The sequence below is a fragment of the Candida albicans genome, chromosome R (genome assembly GCF_000182965.3).
Source record: "Candida albicans SC5314 chromosome R, complete sequence".
NCBI lineage: Eukaryota > Fungi > Ascomycota > Pichiomycetes > Serinales > Debaryomycetaceae > Candida > Candida albicans.
In genome coordinates, this window is record NC_032096.1 from 324,490 (window position 1) to 344,313 (window position 19,824).

At 34.5% G+C, this 19,824-nt stretch overlaps 12 protein-coding genes and 1 non-coding gene across 13 annotated transcripts; 8 read left to right on the forward strand and 5 right to left on the reverse strand. All coding sequences in view use genetic code 12, as the record gives it.

The window, feature by feature from the left end:
- Positions 1-3: 3 nt before the first annotated feature.
- CAALFM_CR01350CA (uncharacterized protein) lies at positions 4-885 on the reverse strand (the record flags this gene model as incomplete). Its single annotated transcript, XM_713093.2, has 1 exon — positions 4-885. The coding sequence occupies one exon, from the start codon at positions 883-885 to the stop codon at positions 4-6; it is 882 nt and encodes a 293-aa protein (XP_718186.1).
- A 293-nt stretch (positions 886-1,178) lies between these two features.
- On the forward strand, positions 1,179-1,769 carry CAALFM_CR01360WA (MIND complex subunit; the record flags this gene model as incomplete). The annotated part of the gene is made up of 1 exon (XM_713094.1): positions 1,179-1,769. One exon carries the CDS (start codon positions 1,179-1,181, stop codon positions 1,767-1,769), a length of 591 nt encoding a protein of 196 aa, XP_718187.1.
- A 70-nt stretch (positions 1,770-1,839) lies between these two features.
- Positions 1,840-2,802, reverse strand: CAALFM_CR01370CA (mitochondrial 37S ribosomal protein uS15m; the record flags this gene model as incomplete). The annotated part of the gene is made up of 1 exon (XM_713095.2): positions 1,840-2,802. The coding sequence occupies one exon, from the start codon at positions 2,800-2,802 to the stop codon at positions 1,840-1,842; it is 963 nt and encodes a 320-aa protein (XP_718188.1).
- A 234-nt stretch (positions 2,803-3,036) lies between these two features.
- On the forward strand, positions 3,037-5,970 carry CAALFM_CR01380WA (uncharacterized protein; the record flags this gene model as incomplete). The annotated part of the gene is made up of 1 exon (XM_713097.2): positions 3,037-5,970. The coding sequence occupies one exon, from the start codon at positions 3,037-3,039 to the stop codon at positions 5,968-5,970; it is 2,934 nt and encodes a 977-aa protein (XP_718190.2).
- A 289-nt stretch (positions 5,971-6,259) lies between these two features.
- On the forward strand, positions 6,260-6,988 carry MGE1 (Mge1p; the record flags this gene model as incomplete). The annotated part of the gene is made up of 1 exon (XM_713099.2): positions 6,260-6,988. One exon carries the CDS (start codon positions 6,260-6,262, stop codon positions 6,986-6,988), a length of 729 nt encoding a protein of 242 aa, XP_718192.1.
- Positions 6,989-7,532: 544 nt separating this feature from the next.
- LYS12 (homoisocitrate dehydrogenase) lies at positions 7,533-8,663 on the forward strand (the record flags this gene model as incomplete). Its single annotated transcript, XM_713100.1, has 1 exon — positions 7,533-8,663. One exon carries the CDS (start codon positions 7,533-7,535, stop codon positions 8,661-8,663), a length of 1,131 nt encoding a protein of 376 aa, XP_718193.1.
- Positions 8,664-8,703: 40 nt separating this feature from the next.
- Positions 8,704-9,990, reverse strand: CAALFM_CR01410CA (uncharacterized protein; the record flags this gene model as incomplete). Its single annotated transcript, XM_713102.1, has 1 exon — positions 8,704-9,990. One exon carries the CDS (start codon positions 9,988-9,990, stop codon positions 8,704-8,706), a length of 1,287 nt encoding a protein of 428 aa, XP_718195.1.
- A 430-nt stretch (positions 9,991-10,420) lies between these two features.
- CAALFM_CR01420WA (transcription factor TFIIIB subunit) lies at positions 10,421-12,409 on the forward strand (the record flags this gene model as incomplete). The annotated part of the gene is made up of 1 exon (XM_713103.1): positions 10,421-12,409. One exon carries the CDS (start codon positions 10,421-10,423, stop codon positions 12,407-12,409), a length of 1,989 nt encoding a protein of 662 aa, XP_718196.1.
- A 359-nt stretch (positions 12,410-12,768) lies between these two features.
- On the forward strand, positions 12,769-13,386 carry CAALFM_CR01430WA (phosphatidylinositol N-acetylglucosaminyltransferase; the record flags this gene model as incomplete). The annotated part of the gene is made up of 1 exon (XM_713104.1): positions 12,769-13,386. One exon carries the CDS (start codon positions 12,769-12,771, stop codon positions 13,384-13,386), a length of 618 nt encoding a protein of 205 aa, XP_718197.1.
- A 246-nt stretch (positions 13,387-13,632) lies between these two features.
- Positions 13,633-13,821, reverse strand: CAALFM_CR01440CA (uncharacterized protein; the record flags this gene model as incomplete). The annotated part of the gene is made up of 1 exon (XM_019475511.1): positions 13,633-13,821. The coding sequence occupies one exon, from the start codon at positions 13,819-13,821 to the stop codon at positions 13,633-13,635; it is 189 nt and encodes a 62-aa protein (XP_019331056.1).
- A 1,180-nt stretch (positions 13,822-15,001) lies between these two features.
- tL(UAA)2 lies at positions 15,002-15,117 on the reverse strand. Its single transcript has 2 exons — positions 15,079-15,117; positions 15,002-15,047 (listed from the first exon to the last, which is right to left on the reverse strand). It is a non-coding gene; the product is annotated as a tRNA-Leu (tRNA).
- A 1,423-nt stretch (positions 15,118-16,540) lies between these two features.
- On the forward strand, positions 16,541-17,506 carry CSP37 (Csp37p; the record flags this gene model as incomplete). Its single annotated transcript, XM_713106.1, has 1 exon — positions 16,541-17,506. One exon carries the CDS (start codon positions 16,541-16,543, stop codon positions 17,504-17,506), a length of 966 nt encoding a protein of 321 aa, XP_718199.1.
- Positions 17,507-18,030: 524 nt separating this feature from the next.
- Positions 18,031-19,758, forward strand: PRS (putative proline--tRNA ligase; the record flags this gene model as incomplete). Its single annotated transcript, XM_713108.2, has 1 exon — positions 18,031-19,758. One exon carries the CDS (start codon positions 18,031-18,033, stop codon positions 19,756-19,758), a length of 1,728 nt encoding a protein of 575 aa, XP_718201.2.
- Positions 19,759-19,824: the final 66 nt, after the last annotated feature.

Below are 19,824 nucleotides of genomic sequence, written 5' to 3' on the forward strand. Positions count from 1 at the left end.
TATCTACAACAAATCATCATCATCCTTTGCAACAACTGAATTCTTCACCTTCAACAACAACTGGGTCTTCAATTTGTCAAGTTTACTAAACTGATCGAAGTCAAATACTTTGTCCGAGAAACCTTCAACATCCCCTTGATCAATACTTTCAAGTATGCCTTCAACTAATTTGTATTCTCTTGATTGTCCCCAGCTTGGATCATCCTGAAGGAACTGATCTTTTCTCTTGTGAGCTTCAATTACATCGTCCATACACAAAACACACAAGACCACTTTGAAAAAATAATCCTTCAAACTCCATCTTGATAAAGAATTCCCAAGCAGGTTTTTAATGATGTTATCGTATAATTCCACAGCTCTTTTATAATTGCCATTCAATGCATACAAGTCTGCACATTTTAAAAATGCCTTGTTGGCAAGGGCTTCAGCATGGTCAGTAGTGAAGTAATCTCCTGCTTGTTCATAACTTTTGCTGGCATTTTCATAATCATTAACTGATTCATAAAGCTCGGCTAAATCCATGGTGAAGTTTGCGGCTCTTCTAAACTGACCATTTTGGGTTAAGAAAATGTGAATTGCCTTTGACAAAGACGAAATAGCGTCTGTTGGCGATACTCCTTTGAAACACTTGTAAGCTTCTACTAAATGGTTAGCAGTATCATTATGATTGCCTAAACTCTCTTGTATTTCGGCTGCCTTGACAAATTGAGCACCTGCTAAATTGAAATCTTTTTTTAATCGATACAGGTTGGCTGCTTGAATATAAAGATCAGTTGCATCTTCCTTTCTCATGGAAGCGGAAGAACCTGAAAGAAACAGAAAAAATCCCAGCTGTGGTTTAAGAAGCTTTTCAGCTTCAGCTATCAATGAACGAGGATCTGGCATAATTGGAAATATTCTTCTGATAAATAAAAAAGTGCCTAGTGTTAGTCTGATTCTTCCTTCAAAAAAGAAAGGGAAAAGCAAGTGAATTTGATTGCATACGTTTTCTTATTATCACGAAGGGTGGACATTTGGAAGGAAAAATAAAAATGTCGTGCTAAAGTCCAAACCCGCGACATTTTAATTGTCTTTTTTGTTTCTATTTGTTTTGTTTTGTTTTGGTTTGGTTTTTCTTTTAATCTTTTTATCATTAAAATCATATCCCTCCCCTCTCAAAAACAACTATATATCTAATCATGTCCGCCGATGAAAATAACAAAGTGAGATTTGAGCGGTTGAGGCTTGTTGCCAGGAAAGCCTTAGAACAACTGATTAAAAAGTCTTTGACTATGGAGCAAGTAAAAACATGTTTTCCGACTCTAGTGACTTCTCAAGATGGAGTCAGATCACTCGAATTGGCCCTTTCACAAATGTCCGGGTTTTGGCATGCAAACTCGTTGGACGAATTTGATCTAATATATAAAGAAAAAGATATTGAATCTAAACTAGATGAATTGGACGATATAATACAGAATGCTCAACGGACTAAAGACAGTGGGAAAGAACCAAGTAATATAGATCAGCTTTCACCTTTAGAAATTGTTGATTCCACGATTGTTAGCAATAGCAAAAATGTTTTGGATAGTCTTCAAATGATATACGACCAATTGTGTCTCGATAATGCTGAGCTATATACAGAACTTTCAGAACTCACAAAAGAAAGCACTAGAATCAATAATTCTATAAAATCCGGTATTGAACAATTAAACAAAGAAGCTAATAGTGTTGAGCTAGAAAAAGCGGGACTTCAAATTGACAAATTAATAGATATCCTTGAAGAAAAATAAATGTAAAATAGTAATAGATTAGTAATGCAAAATAATAATATATGTACATGATTTATAAATATTTACAACTCTACTTAGTACCGTACATAATCTCATAATTCTTCTTTGCCAATTCGTTATACTTGGCCACTCTATCTTTAAGATCTTTAATTTTCTTGTTTTTCTTAGCAACACTATTGGTTTCCTTAACCAAAACCTTGTCACCCCAGACCTTGAAATCTTGCATGTACTGTTTACCCATGTTGAATTCACGAACTATAACATCATCGGTCAATCCCAACTTTGCTATCGTATAATAATACAGTTCAGGGTTTTTTCTTTTTAAATATTTCAAAATAGTTTGTCTGTATTGAACTAACTTTCTTACTCCTTGAATATTTATTTTATCTTTTGGCATGTTTTTAACTTGTTGCATACCATAATGTATTTTGATGGTAGCTATGGCAGCTTGAACTTCTGGAGAAGCTGTATCGCCAGGACTTCTTTGCATTTCTTCACGAGCAAACTTTATTGCCATTTTCTTTTTGTCTGGTACGTTGGTGTTTTTTAAATTGAGAATGGTCATAACGGCTTTTCTTTTGTTTTCTTCTGTTTGAATAACGGATTCTCGTAAAGCTTCGTTCTTGGAAGCATTTTCAAGTGACAACTTCTCAGCTGCATATAAAAGTTTTTCAAATTCCACTCTGTCAATACCATAAGCTAGAGTTAGCTCTTGGTTCTCAACTTTCTTCATAATTCTTTCAACAAACCCACAGTTTGGGTCTCCCAATACTGGATCTACCTTAAGTGAGACATTTTTGACTTCATGTTGCTTCAAAGTGTTTACATCACGAATGATCTGCTTCTTGATTCTTGTTTCCTTTCTTCTTAATCTTTTGGCTCTACGTTTATTGGTACCAGGTTCAATGAACTGTTTGGCTCCAAATTTCACGTGGAAACGAGGAATTGTTGCACTTGCACTTGACGTGGATTCTCCAGCCTGACTAAGCAACAGACGACTTGTAGATAAAAAACGGGTAGTAAACTTGAACATGTCTGCTACTGAACTCCCAATTTGTAATGCTCCAACAGTTAAGTATCGATTACTCTCTTGGGGTGAAGAAAAAAAAATTTAATAGACAAAAAAAAAATTTTCGTTTTCCTCAAACTTACGATCCAAGACCTGGTTGCTTTGCACGACCACATTCATTTCCATCAAGTGTATACTGAAATAACTACTTCTATACTACTTTAGTCGTCAAACTTATCAATAAACATCTAAGCAGCTATGGGAACTGTTGAGAGTTTAGTGAAACTAAGAACTCTAACCAAAAAATATTGTGAAGATGATACTCAAGTCAATTTCAATGAACTATACAATCATGTTTTTAGTGATGGGCCAAGCATACAATATCTTGATGTTTTACTCGATTGTAAGGTTCTAGACAAAACAATACTTCTTATAGTGGAAGGCAAGTATTTAGATACTTTGAAATTTTACAAGTTTTCATTAAGGTTATTAGTACATGAATATTTCAGGCGAAATGGTAATAAACGGAAAGTCAAAGATGTGTTTTTTTTCCAATTGAATAATAAACTTCGATGGAAATTTGTCGACAAATTGGCAAACTTTGTAATTGACAAATCTATAAAGGACTATGAGATTAAAATAGATATTTTGAGATTGTTCTCGATTTTACAGCTAAGTGAAGAGTTTGGAAGATATATTTTTGTGCATTGCATCTATGACACCGACATACAGTTGAATTACTCATTGGAGGATATCGACGATAACTTGTCCGAAGATGTTAAAGAAAAGAGAAAGAATCAGCATTGGTTGTTACAGCTAATTAATAGTTTTGGAATCAAGACCGATGTATCCCTCACAAATTGGCAATGTGCTATTGTCAGGTTTTTACTTTCTTGGTGTTCAAGCCGTAAATACGGGGAATATATTCAATTGTTTCTAAAGGCGGTAGGTGCACCGTCATACTTTGCAATATATGCTAGTCAAGGGACAATTGAGCTGGTAAATCTTTTGAAGCATGTTTTGGAAATCAACTATTGCAGTGTCACTTTCTCTCAATTCAGGCAGGCTTTACGTCTTATGTTTAAGGATCATACACAACTTATAAACAAGGTTGTATCATATACTTCGCTTTATGATAGTTCTTTTGAGAGCTTCTCGGTATTGCTTAATCAATATTTAACTGTTTCAGAGGCAAAGGAATTGCTTGATCGATTTATTCCTACTGAAAAGCAAGCTAATTTTGGTTCTTTAAAGCAATTGACAGACGCAAATGATAAAAAACGATTTTATATCGATGTAATATTGACGCAAGTATATCAATCGTCGACATTCAAACATCGTTTTTGGAAATTTGTCACAGAAAAGAGCTTTGACGATATTCCTCAAGATATGAAGTTTGTGACTCATTACCCAACATTTGAAAGGTTTGTTAAAGCCATGAGTTTCGAGATTAAAGATGATGGGCTTCGTGAAATACACGATCATTTAAAGGTCGTAATGGGAAGGATAAAACCAAAGAATGCCCTTTCGTATACTGGCACAAGTAAATACTTTACAAAAATCGAGAGCCTTGTTACCTTACTGCCACAGGAATATGAAATCACTGTTGATGAACGATTTGAAGGAGATGAATTCAAATTTGCTGCTGCTGTCACTATCTGTAAGCCTGTAAAAGGCGAAAATCTTAAGAAGTTAGGTATTGGTTTGGTTAGAGTTGGCAGGATCACAAAGCAAAATAGAACTTTCATATTCAAGTGTGAAAATCTTGAGGGTTCAAATGTTACTCATTTGGTATTTTTGCCAAATACTGCCATTTTGAAGGCTTTAAAAGTATTGTCCTACAACAACGAGATGATTTATGTGCAAAACATAACAAATACTCTGTTGGTCACCAAATGTCTTTTTGACAATAATATGGGAGACAGTACTGAAGATTCAAACAAACCGTTGTCGGTATCTCAAATTTTTTCTGTGAAGAAATATGGTGACATATCAATGGTACTTCCTGATGTCACGGATTTTCACACTATAGTTCTCACGCCATCAAAGACTTTCCTTCAGCAATACAAAGATGTCTTGTTAATTAGGTATGGAGATGCACAATCGGTCGATGCTGTTTTGAGATATGCCAGTGAATATTTTAAAAAAATACAAACCGTTCTTGGGAATGGAGATGTTTTAGAATTGAAGAAAATTTCTCTGCCTTTGCAACTTGATCGGATTTTAGACAATTGTCTTAACAAGTGGGATAACATTATTCTGACCAACGGCAATGAGTTACCCAGTGAGTATTTAAAAATTGTGAGAAATCCTATATCTAATTCAAGTGATGCTGCAAGGGAAACGACATTTTTAAAGCAAACTATTAGAGTTATAAAGAAAGCATGGTTTCTATTTGGTAAAGATCTCAACATGACGGTGTGGAATTATATTTGCAACAGCTTTTCTGTTGTAATGACAGTGGACGATTGGATAAATGTCTTTGATAAAATACAGGTTGACACTTCCTTCGTGTATATAAACTGTGATGTGCTGGTACTTTTAATGTCTTACTTCAAAGTTGATTGGCAGAAACAACGATCTGGTAGCATTAAAATTATTGGTGGTGGGTTGGAAGATTTGTTTTCATTCAAAACTCCAAAAGAAATTACCCACAAAATCCAGTCTAATCTGAACATTCCCACGTTTAATCCAGGATTGGGTTGTACAAAGCAACTTATATCTGCTCAAAACCAACTTGAAGAAGCTGAACTATGTGTGTTATTATATCGCTACATGCGAGCTTTAGGCTATCCACGTGAGTCGATTGGTATATGGGTATCGTGCAAGCGACAGTTGGATCTAATCAATGAAATTGCGAAAGAATCAGATTTAGATAAAGATGTTGGGCTGCCAATTGTGCTTTTCAATAAATCTGGGATTCATGATTATGATCATGTTAGTTATTCTATTGTATCTCTCTTCACTGATTCAGGGTATAAGGAGCTTGATTGCCCTGGTACTTTGGGAAATTACTACTTCAGTAGTAACATCGAAGTAGACAAAGAATTGCTTGATTTATCTGATTCTACAACAGATTACAGGCTAAAGATTGTTGAAGGAGAAAAGTTTGGCTTAAAAGAGAGGACTAATGAAAGTACCGTTGCTGTACAAAGTAAAGTCCAATTTCAAAAGTTAATAGATCGTTTATAAAGCTAATCAAGCGATTACGTTTCTCCTTGATTTGTTTTTTCTATCTTTTGGTTTGTAGATCAAGAAGTTCTTAGTATGGATACTTGAAATGTAAATTTTGGTAGCATTTGCATTATTCCTGCGTATGGGGGAGGTTGGGGTCATTTTTTTGCTCTGGAACTCTCTGGAACGAACGCAATTCACAAAGAAAAATTTTTCGGAGGAAGAGTTAAAACCAAAACTCCAGGAACAATAAAAAGGTTATTACCACTTTACACATCTACATTCTTACCAAAAGAAAAATTAAAACATGCATAGAGCTTTATATAATTCATTGACAAAAACGGCAAATGCTTGTTGTGTGTCTCGTTCTGTGAGATTTGTTGCTCCCCAAGTTTCAGTTTGTAATCCTCAAAGATTGGCCTTCCGTTTCAATTCAACTAATGCTTCCAAAGAAGCTGCCAAGGAAGAAGCCCCTAAAGAAGAAGTTAAATCTGAAGAGGAACAATCCTCTGGAGCTGAATCAGAGGCTCAAGAAGCTGATCCTTTGGCCGAATTAAAAGATAAATTGGAAAAGAAGGACAAGGAGTTGGCTTCAATGAAAAATCATTATGCTAGAGCTATCGCTGATTTCCGCCATTTACAAGAAACTACCAAGACTGAAGTTCAGAAAGCTAAAGATTTTGCTTTACAAAAATTTGCTAAGGATTTGTTGGATTCCCTTGATAACTTCAACTTGGCACTTGGTCACGTTAAAGAAGATACTTTGAAATTAAATGATGAAGTCAGAAGCTTGTACGAAGGTGTTGACATGACCAAGACTGTCTTTGAAAAAACTTTGAACAAATACGGAATAGAGAAAATTGATCCTATTGACCAAGTCTTTGATCCAAATTTGCATGAAGCTACTTTCCAAATGGCCAATCCAGGCAAGGAACCAGGTACAGTTTTCCATGTTCAACAAGTTGGTTACACTTTGAACGAAAGAGTCTTGAGACCAGCTAAAGTTGGTGTTGTCAAATCTGAAGATGACAATTGATTTGATGTGTCTTTGGTTTATGGTTCTGTATTAAAAAAAAAATTTTCTCATAATATAGTTAGAATGAACGTCTTGTACATATAAATAGTTTCCTTTTAATGAATGAATTCACTTTGGTTTAGTAATGTTTGCTGTGCATCACTGTAGGCTAAAGAAGAAGAGAGAGGGACGGCAATTTTGTTTCGAGTCTGGTGAGTCGAAACTTAGTGTTAGTATCCAGACGTTATTGGGTGTAAGAATTGGTGGAGAAATAGTATAATTCGCGGCAGATATAAATGATAAGAATGACTCACATTACCTCCAATGCCTTATTGTTAATATTATTTATAGGGCCGCGATCAGATGGTACAAAAAAATTTTCAGCGATTGTGAAAAATCATTGGTGGGAAAAACGGGGAATGCGTAGATATAAATCAACTGATAAATGGGATAAAGGAATAACAGCCGACTGAAAAAAAAATTTATTAACCAAAAACTTCAACAATTCTTTAATTCTCTTCTTTTATTATTTGTTGTTTCACTCAATTGTCATTATTATTTACAAATGTTAGCTGCTAGATCTTCAATTCGTCGTTGTTTCTCAACTTCTTCTACTACTTTAAAGTCCTTGAAAATTGGTTTAATTCCTGGGGACGGGATTGGTCGTGAGGTTATACCTGCTGGTAAGGCTGTTTTAGAAAACTTACCAGCCAAACACGATTTGCAATTCGAATTTGTCAACTTGGATGCCGGTTTCGAATTGTTCAAGAAAACAGGCACAGCTTTACCTGATGAAACTGTTGATGTTTTGAAAAAGGAATGTGATGGTGCATTGTTTGGGGCTGTTTCATCGCCAACCACTAAAGTTGCTGGATACTCTTCCCCAATTGTTGCATTGAGAAAAAAATTGGGTTTATATGCCAATGTCAGACCAGTTAAATCTGTTGAAGGAATTGGTAGACCAGTTGATATGGTTATTGTACGTGAAAACACAGAAGATTTGTACATCAAGGAAGAAAGAGTCTACAAAAAGGAAGATGGTACAAAAGTTGCTGAAGCTATTAAAAGAATTACCGAAACTGCTTCCACCAGAATTGCCAAAATGGCATATGAAATTGCATTACAAAGAGAAGCTGTTAGAAAAGGTACATCAGGCAAGCAACTCCATGAAAAACCATCAGTGACTGTTACCCATAAATCAAATGTGTTGTCACAATCTGATGGGTTATTCCGTGAAACTTGTCGTGCTGTGTATGACGCTAATGCCAATGAATATGGTGGAATTGAATACAAAGAGCAGATTGTCGATTCCATGGTTTATCGTATGTTCAGAGAACCAGAGATCTTTGATGTTGTTGTTGCTCCAAACTTGTACGGTGATATTTTGAGTGATGGTGCTGCTGCTTTAGTCGGTTCTTTGGGTGTTGTTCCATCTGCCAATGTCGGAGACAATTTTGCTATTGGTGAACCTTGTCATGGTTCTGCTCCTGATATTGAAGGCAAAGGTATTTCTAACCCGGTTGCCACTATCAGATCTACTGCGTTGATGTTGGAATTCATGGGTTACCCAGAAGCTGCTGCTACTATTTATCAAGCTGTTGATGCCAACTTGGCAGAAGACAAGATCAAGACCCCAGATTTGGGTGGTAATTCTACTACCCAAGAGGTTATAGATGATATCATTAGAAGATTCTAAATAATTTAGTGCTATAATAAACAAACAAAGTATACATATATTAATATGGTTTAAATCTAACGTCTTTCTTATGTTTCTTTTTATCTTTCTTTTTGTCCTTCTTTTTATCTTTTTTGTCCTTTTTAGATTTCTTCTCCAGTTGGACGTCACCTTCTGTCATGGTGATATCAGTTTCTTTTTCTTCCGAGCCCAATACAAATGACTTTAATTGGAAAGGTAGTTCCCATAACTTGATTCTTCCATCCTCCCCACAGCTTAATGCCATTTTCGAGTTCGGTATCAAAACGAAATCTCGTACAACTTCCTCTCCGTGTGCTTTGGGAAATGAAATCAATTTTGAAAGGTCAAAGCTCTCACTTTCAGGATCGAATGGCAATAATGATAAAGAGCTTTCAGAATTAGATCCATAGGCAGCAAATCCGGTAGGTGAGATATCTATCACGTACTCGTTCAGTGGCCATTCTTTTCTAAGATCACCAAAATCCTTGAATTTCGGTTCAACCAATTCCTCGTAATTGGTGTCATTTAAATCATGTATCATAAGAGTCTCCATGTGTGTCAAGATCGAAATTCTAGATTCTGTGATAAAATGGCATGAGTGCACCGAGGCAAAGTTTATGACTTGATGCAAGGCTTCATCTTCCTCGGTCTCAATCAAGTTGTAGATATTAACGTACCCGTCGGTTGAGCCTGACATCAAATAATTTGTCAATGTAGGGTGGAATTCCAATGCAGTGATATCATCATGGTGTGAATCAACAAAAGACCGAACAACATTATCTGTGTTTCTAATATCCCATATATGCAACTCGGCGTCGACACCTACTAATTCAGTACCTGCTGCCAATAAATTATTCTTGTATGCTAGTGACAAGAAATTGGACTTTTTTGCATTTGTCAAGGTGACAATTGCCGATTTGCTTCTTAAGTTCCATATTTTAATACCATCACTTGAACATGATGCAATTGAGTCATTATCGATCTTCACGATATCGTTAATACTAGACTCATGTGCTTTCTCGATCTTGATAGTAGGGGTAGAGGACAAGTTTGAAATTGAATATCCAATCAAAGAGCCATTACTGGTTGATGCAATAAATTCTTTCTCTGATAATTGAATAATCTTTAGTATCCAATCATTATCTGTGAAAGGTAACCATGTATGTAAATTTTTGGCTTCCATTGGGTGTGGTTTGGAAGTTTGGAATCGAGATGAGTGTTCGGAAAAAAAAATAGAGATGATGATGAGTTTGTGAAAGTTTCTATAGAACTCTCTTTTTTTTCGTACGCGACCTGGTAGCATATCGATGACAACGATATGGAGCATATTTACATTAAGTGAATCTAGTATGTGAATATCATGCTAATAGAGTAAAGTTAAATTTTCTTGTTTTAATGTATAAATAATGCTGTTAATGTGTAAGGGGGCACAGTTCGTAGTTTTTTTTATTTTTTGAAACTCTCATTCATAACAGCAGCTCATTTTTAAGATTACCTTGCTGGGCCTCTTTGGAAACTATCACTGGTATGGATTTACCAAATAATTTGGCAGGTCGGTACTATTACAGAGACTATCCTTGGTCTTGGGGAAAACAGGTAGCATCATATTTGGATGGAAGTAAGAAATTGATTCATGCACGACAAGTACTCCTCGCCTAAAAAAAGCAGCGGTTAGGAAAAATTTAGCAAAAAAAAGTAAACATAACAAGGATCAATATCAGTGTATAAGATTTTCATCCAGTCCCCGTACGTGCATTATGAGTAGTTTAGTTAAAAAGGGAGGAACTCTGTTTACTCCAAAGCTAAAAAAGGTGGTCAGAAAGAAACCAGTGACTGCAGCAAAACCACCAGCCACTCCACCAGCAACGCAAGTGAAAGAAGGAGATGATGATACTAGTACTGTTATTTTTGATACAAAAAACACCAGTGGAGTATTAGCTGCAGGCATAGAAACGTCAACTGCAGATGTTGAAACTAGTATTGCTACCCCGGCAAGCACGCAGTTACCAGATTCTCCCAAAAGCAAACCAGCCTTTAGAATAGGTTTAACCAAAACATCATCAAGTGATAAAAGTCAAAAGGATAATGATATTGATCCCAAAGATTCTTCCAAACAATATGCAAATGAAAATGAAAATGAAAATGAAAATGCTATTGCAAGTTCCTCAGAAGAAGATGACGATGAAGACATTTTTAAACCTCCTGTGGATCCGTCGAAAAGTCGTAGACAGTCAATAACTCAGCGGAGATTGTCCAATATAACTGCATCTGGTTTACGAAGCCGATCTGCTTCCATTTCACTTCATACTGCTGATTCAAACCATGTACCGGCTAAGATTGGAATCCCTGTTTCCAAACCAACAAAAAGGAGAAGATCGCTGGCACAAGCTCGTAGTTCTAAAAGAGTTTCTACCACACAGCCAGCAAAGCCAAAGGCAGTAGTTGTGCCAACAGTGTCAACTGAACCTACATCTTCTTCTATGGATAAATCTGAATCATCTACTCGAGAAGAAAAGAAACCACCCAAAAAATCAGATATTAAAGGTATCAGTGACGACTTTATTGTTGGTATTGATCCGAAAACTCAAAAATTGACAAAGTTCAGACGAAAAGGTGCAACCAAGGTGAAAAAGGAGTCTGATTCTGTTAAAACTGAAAACGAGTCTGTTAAACCCGAAGGTGATGAAGTCAAAGTTGAGGTGTTATCTGACACGGACTCAATTCCTGAAGAACCCGATAATCTCATTACCACCGTCACACATATTCATCAGATTCCGAAAAACATCAATGATGAAGATGCTGATCTTTTCGGTGAAGTGGACATTGATCTAGAGGAAGTTACTATGGCCGATTTGTGTAAACCGACTCTTCGGATAGGGAAAGTGAGCACGAACTTTGAATTAGTGAGAGAGGCTGAACAACAGTTGAAACAGAAAAAGGCTCAAAGGCGAAGAGACAGGGAATTGGCTAGGCTTGAAGGAATATCACTCGAAGATGCTATACAAAAGAATGAAGAGCAGAGACGAGGAAATGGTGATGATGTAGAAAAGCAAGACGAAGAACCAAAACCAGATTCACTCTTTGATGAAGAGCCGCAACAAGCAGCTACATCTTTACAGTTGACATTCACTGATGGTAAAATTGGATTCAATGAGGAATCTGCTATTGTTGCGAAACCCAGGGCTGATATAACTAGTCGATCGGTGGAGAAATCGAATCCATTTGCCAATCCAATAACTTCAACCACCTACAGTCGAAGAGTATTTACCGATAAGTGGACCTCACAGGAACTAAATCAGTTTTATCAAGCACTAAGCATGTTTGGTACAGACTTTTCTTTAATTTCCCAATTATTTCCTCACAGATCAAGAAAACAGATTAAACTGAAATTCAACTTGGAAGAAAGAAGATTTCCAGAGGTTGTTGAGCTAGCGTTGAGAAGGAAATTGCCAGTTGATTTCGAAGAATATTGTGCCAACACAAAGAATGACATCAAGTCTTTGGAATACTACAATGAAGAGTTGCGCAAAGTCAGAATTGAACACGAACAAAGTATGAATGCCATAGCTTTGGAAAGAGAGAAGGCGTTGAAGGAAGATGCAGAAGCAAGCAGAAGAAGAGAAATAGAAATCAGAACTGGTTCTAAACCAATGAGCCGAGCCGAGAAGTTGAAAGAATTGCGTAAAAATGAAACTGTGGTTGGTTCTATTGATGATGTACGAAAGAAGAGAGAGACTAATGTGTAGATAATTAGTATATTACTGTTCCCTGGCGTCTACGTATTGTCTAATGGATCTGTAGTTATGTATTAAAAAAATCGCAACTACCAGTTCTTTGCATTTTCGTATTGCTGTGGTGTACCAGAGTCAAATATTGTGTGTCATATTTGGTCGTGTAACATTCCGATTACCTTATATCACGTTTTCTATCATTATGACTGAAGAAAAAAACGGTACTAAAATCTGACTCTATTGTTTATAAATCAACAAAAGTTTTACCATTTGTTGGTGTAATTACTTTCTTTTATTCTGTTTGTTTTTTTGGTAACCATTCATCAATCATATAGAAAGAGTTGTCAACAATGATATATATGTAAGTTGTCCTTATGTCCTCATCGAAAAATTATAAATTGGAAATTTCCCCTAGTATCAACCAAACTAGTGCCACAGAATCGCAGAATTTATTGAAATTTACTGTACGAAATGACAGACCCAGTAAGATTATTACGTATAGATTACCAATCATAGTACTATTGGCAAGTCTCACTGTGGCAAATATTATACAGAATATAGAGCAAGTGAAGAATTACGATATAGATGCATCACATCATGGTATTCTTTTGATATTAGTTGTTGGAATAGTGCTTCTATTATGTCTACAGACCCCTGAAGACACCCTAATCGTGATGAGAGGTATAGGTATTCAATTGCAAAGTAAGAAAATGTGGAGGTTCCAATCATCTGATTCGTTTATACCTATAAATAACATGATTGATTTAGTTATTCATGAAGGATTCCACGATTATGGGCAGGTTATATTTTATTTATGTGTCTTGACAAAAGCAAATAACGATAAGAATCCAATCACGATTGTCTTTCCAGAATTCTTACCGCGTAAAGATATATTTTTGACAGTTTGGAGACTAAGTAGAGAATTACTATTTGGAAGCACAAAACGCTATTGGAGAAGAGTGCCTGGTCAAGGTTTAAAACAAGTTATTTAGACAAACTAAAAAAATAAATATAGAAGAAATTAAAAATAGCATCAATAAAATAATCAATGTATATAAAATCTATGTATAAACCTAATAATTAAAAAAAACAAAACCTTTATAATAAAAAAACCCAATAGAAATAAACAAGTAATGTTTAGAAATACATTAGCGATTGAAGCTTTCCATAACAAAACCAAAAACAAAAAAAAAATTAAGATTAAAAATTAAACTCCCAATACTTAGTTACCCAATTGTCTAAATAAATAGCCCYTTGTTGTTTTTCTCGACGAGATTTGCAACACCTAACGTAGCTAAACCGTAAAAAGCGACACTGGCGATAGCCTTTTGGACATGTCTGTTGTTATAAGAACTGTGGGATAATCGGCGAACTGAGTTAACAAGAACAGCTGAAGATACAGTCTTTGGAATGGTGTTGAATAACATGGCCGAAGTGTACTTAGTATTAGAATATATGTGAAAGCTTGAATAAAGAATTGATTGATTGATGATGATGATGATAAGATAATCTTGACAATGTTCACTTTTTCAAGGATCATTGGAACTATTTATATGTGATTCATTGAATATGCAAAAACGCCTCGGACATGTACTTGCGAAGATAACATTTCGGAAAATCTTACCTTTGAAAAAGAAATTAACAAATGAAAAAAATTAAAAAAAAAGAGAGAAAACGTAAGTTTCTTGAGTCACCAGACGCAAAGTTTTTCCGAGATTTTCAGAACTAGCCAATAAAATATTTTGAAATCTGCAGGCGTTCATGCAAAAGCTCCGACAAGCTCCTGAAGCTTTCCTTATTTTTCCTTGTTGTGGTTCGATTATACGCATCTGACTTTGAATCATCCATTTAACTGCTCATTTTCGTCTTGCAGGACCATAAACATGCAATATATTTAGCTGAAGCCCCGGGATCTCTTCTCGCCGTCAATTTTCAAGTTGATGATCATTTTGAAGCCATTTTCTGAAAAGGATCTTCCCAGCTGGTTTCCTGTGTTTCCTGTGTCTATCTAATACTTTTAGTGTGAGAAATATGTTTTCAATCATCTCTGATGAATACCCAAGAAAAACAAAAGCACCCCCTTGTCATCAGTATAGCCTACTTCCAGCCTTGCCGGATAAATAGTTGAAATGAAAGTGTGTGTTTGTTCTTTTTCTCTTTGTTTTATTGTGCAACAATGGCGTTCTTTGTTTTTTCTTTTTTTTTTTTTTGCAGTTCTCAATAACATTTAAAGAGATGTCGCGTGAGCAAATTATACGTTGGGATTGATCGATTTATGCTGAAAATGTGTTAATTCTATATTTGTAGTAACAAGAGGCGAAGGCTACTAAGCATCACTTCTTCTGGTGTGTTTTATCATCTTCTTCTACTTTGCCATGGGGTGTTTTTTTGTTGTGCATAGTATGGGAGTGCCGATAATTCCAGATTCGGTTACTAATAATAGACTGGTGAATCAAATTTACTTACCACTCCTTTCGCAGGTCAAATAACAGACCCCCTAAAAAGTTTTAGTTTGATCATCATCCACTTCCTGCTATCACTAAGATATAGGAATCCTCCTTTTGTTATAGACCACATTTTGCAAAAAAAAAAATGTGAAAAAAATAATGAAGGGTGCGAGATTCGAACTCGCGCGGTCAACTGACCAACAGATTACTCTGGTAAAGAAGGATTTGAACCTTCACCTTAAGTCTGTCACCTTAGACCAACTCGGTCAACCCTCCCAATTTGTTGTCAAAAAAGTATGCGGCTTTTAGACACCGCACCGGCTGTTTGATATACTTCACTGCTTTGGATTTGAATAATTTTATACAATTTTATTGTTTAATGTAGTTCGATGATTGTTTTTTAATAGATATATCTAATTCTGTAGCTATTTTTTTTTTAGTAATTACAGCTCGGTGATGTAAGTAGACATCCTTATTTTATGATGTTTTTGGGTAAAAGTTGAGTCGAAAAATATTCAGTTTACCAATCAGAAAAATTCCCAATTAAATATATTTTTTAGTATCAAATTGCTTTGCATTTAGTATTAGATTGATATTCTAATAACACACATATTATCTAATTTATACCTATAAACTAAGATCTAATTGGATAATCGAATGAAAGTGGAATCACGATTCTCATACGCATGAAAATGCTTTAAACGCGCACCCCAAAAGAGCTTTTGGTATTTTACACGTGGTTGTAATTTATCAACACTGTAAAAGTAATAATCATCTCTAAGAAGAACTCAATTGACCAGAATTTGTCTACTGATAATGCTAAAGGTGACCACTACCTTGACTAGAAAATGACTTCTATTTTTATCTAGCTATATAGGTTGTGATCTGATTTCAACGGATATAAATCTCGATATGGAAGCAAAATGATATTTTGGCACAAAAACGACAGCCATATGATTTTTTGTTACTTGGTAGAAGGATAAAGAACAAAAATGTATGGGGAAAGAGAGAAAAAAAGAATAGTCACAGAGAGAGAGAGAAGGATTGCTATTTTTATTTTTTTGGGGGCATAATCACTTATTATACGTCACCACCACCACTAATGGATATATGATTCAATCATGTTATCGAGATAGTTAGGAACACAATTTTTTTCAATTCTAAACTCGAGGAATTTAATATACATTATATACGAATCAATAATTTTGCTTGTGATTAAAATCGAAATTGTGGGTTTTGAAACTTAACAGCAATTGTATAATATAGATATAGCAATTAAATAAATTTCTTCCTGTTTTAAACCAAATAGCAACCTTAAATTTGATTTGCCCTCCTTTCTTTTTCTCTCTCTCTCTATCCCGCAATTGTACAATTTCCGGATTACATAATCCCCCCATACTCTTAATTATTGAAACACAACCACAACTACGACAACAACAACAGCAAGTAAAGAAATCTAATTTAATGTCCACCAATTTTCTTCTTTCCCCCTGTGTAATTTCTTCTTTTCCTTCTGTCTGTTGGTTCATTTATTCTACTATAAAAGCAATAATTTTATTTTTTTTATTTTTTATTTTCTTGATTTCGAATAACAACTATTCACTGAAAATACTTTGTATTTATATATATTCATATATTCATATAATCATTAGATAAAAAAAACACATAAAAGAAACTATTATCAATTTAACATATCATCATGTCTGCTGGAAAATATTTATTAGGTACTGCTGCCCTTGTCGGTGGGGTTTATTATTATGATCAATATGTTCAACCAATCTTACCAAGACAACAACACCAGGAATTGGCTTATCAAACCCAACGTGTTGAAAACAAGGGTTCCGAATTGAACAACAAATTGACCAAAAAAATTGAAGAAGGAAAGAAATTTGTTAATGAAAAGACTGAATCAGTCACTAAACAAGTTAAAAACTCTGATGTTTACCAAAAATTACAATCAAATACCGAAGATTACAAAAAACACGTTGAAGATGCCGTAGATAACGATAAGAATGTTTTCGTTGTTGGTATTCAAAAATATATTGATTTTGTCAATCAATTAGGTGAAGGTAAAGTTCAAACTGGTACTACACAATATTCAACTGTTTCTCCAAATGTTGAAGTCAAAGAAAAATCAATTTTTGGTAATTGGTTTGACAAAAGTGACAATAAAGTTGATCAATTGAAAAATGACGCCGATAAAAAAATCAATGAAGCTAAAGATAAAGCTGAATCTACCAAATCTGATTTCTTCAATTGGAATTCCAAAAAAGCTGATGAATTAGACAAAAAAGCCAATGAAGCCATCAATTGGACTAATAAGCAAATTGATTATGCTTCAGCTGAATGGCACAAACATTACGAACAAGCTAAGGGTGATTGGAACAAAGCTCTTGATGATTTATCCAAACAATGGAATGACAGTAAGAAACAATTGAATGGTAGATTTGATACTGAAAAAGATAGAGCCATTAAAGGAGTTGAAGATGCTAAGAGTAATTTTGAAAAATTGAGTAATGATTTAGCCAATGATGCTTCTAAAAACCAAAAATTGAAAGATGCTCAAGATCATTTTGGAAAGAGTCTTGAGAATTTGAAATTATTTGGTGATGACGTCTACAATGATTTTGCTAAAAGATTTGACGATTTGTTTAACCGTAAATAAGTTTTTTTAAAAATGATGTTAGCATAAACAGAAAAAGAAAAGAAAAGAGACGTAATATTCTTATATTATTTTAAGTAGTAAGTAATTAGTTGATCATATACTAGATATTTAAAAAAAAAATTGTGAAATATAACATTTGTAACAATTTTTACACAAGTTTTGCGGCCAATAAAGATCATACAGCAATTAATAATAACATGTAAACGAGTATTCTCCCCCAACACCACACTATTCAATATATCCACTTGTGTTATTTATTTCTGGTAGATTACTCACTCACTCGTACTGATTGAATAGTTCTCAATTAATGATCACTATTTACTATCAACTTTGTCACTTTGTAATAGTTATTGGTGGTCTCGTTTCCATTGGGGGGTTCAAAGTTGTAACTGAAAAAAAAAAAAAAAAATAAAAGATCCTATTAATTCTGTATCTATCACTTTTTCTTTTTTTGGATCAAGAAATCTACATGAGATCTTCTGTCAATTTAGACTCCCTTCCCATCCTCCTCCTCTTTCTCAGTAATGATTATTATTAAACGATTTTTACATATCAAAACAGTTCCTAAATCATATGGGAATCAATTATCTAAATTCAAATATTCCAAACAAATACCTACTCATGAAGTCTTGACAAAATTAGGATATATTACATATCCACGAGCCGGATTAGTCAATTGGTCGAAAATGGGATTATTAATTCAAAATAAGATAAGTCAAATAATTAGACAAAGAATGGATGAAATACAATTTGAAGAAGTCAGTTTATCATTGATTAGTCATAAAGAATTATGGAAATTGACTAATCGATGGGATCAAGAAGAAATTTTTAAACTTGTAGGTGATGAATATTTATTAGTCCCTACTGCTGAAGAAGAAATCACAAATTATGTTAAAAAACAATTTTTGGAAAGTTATAAGAATTTCCCATTGGCATTATATCAAATTAATCCCAAATTTAGAAATGAAAAAAGACCAAGAGGTGGTTTGTTACGAGGGAAAGAGTTTTTAATGAAAGATGCCTATTCTTTTGATTTAAATGAATCAGAAGCAATGAAAACTTATGAGAAAGTAGTTGGTGCATATCACAAGATATTCCAAGATTTAGGTATTCCTTATGTTAAAGCTGAAGCCGACTCAGGTGATATTGGTGGTAGTTTAAGTCATGAATGGCATTATTTGAATTCTTCAGGAGAAGATACAGTGTTTGAATGTAATGAATGCCATAATGTATCAAATATGGAAAAGGCTTTATCATATCCAAAGGAAATAGATGAAACTATTGAAGTTTCCGTCAAATATTTTACAACGGAAGATAAATCAACGTTAATTTGCGCATATTATCCATCGAATAGAATCTTGGAACCTAAATTTATACAGAATGAAATTCCTGACATTGATTTAGATTCAATCAATGATTTGAGTGAATTCAATCATGATATATCTACACGTATTGTGAGAATTATGGATAGTCGATTGTCATCAAGATCAAAGTTCCCTGATTTCCCTATTAGCAATTTTATCAACCGATCATTAATAACTACATTAACCGATATACCTATTGTATTAGCACAAGAGGGGGAAATTTGTGGACATTGTGAAGAGGGAAAATTATCTGCCAGCAGTGCCATTGAAGTCGGTCATACATTCTATTTGGGTGACAAATATTCCAAACCTTTGGATTTGGAAGTCGACGTCCCCACTCTGAACAATAGTATTGAAAAACAAAGAATCATGATGGGGTGTTATGGCATTGGTATAAGTAGAATAATCGCCGCCATTGCAGAGATTAATCGTGATGAAAAAGGATTGAAATGGCCACGAAGTATAGCTCCATGGGAGGTGACAGTTGTTGAAGTTTCCAAACAGAAACAATTGAAAAACGTCAATGACAACAACCACCACAATAACCCACAAGACAATTTCCAAGAAATTTATAACATATTAAATCAAGCCAATATTGATTATCGTCTTGATAATCGATCTGACTCAATGGGCAAAAAATTGAAACAATCTGATTTATTAGGTATACCTTTATCTATTATATTGGGCAATCAATATCCAATTATAGAAATTGAAGTGAGAGGTAATAAAAAGAACAACAACAACAACAGTTGGTTGCAAAGTTATACAGAAAATAAAGACCAATTTGATTGGAAGGTAGAAACCGATGCCCAAGGCAATGACACAAAACACTATATCCACAAAGATGGGTTGGTTACCGTTGTAAATAGTTTATTAAATGACATGTAAATAATAAAAGTAATAATATACAGATATATGTGATAACAACACACCTCTAGTTCTCTGCCTCATCCC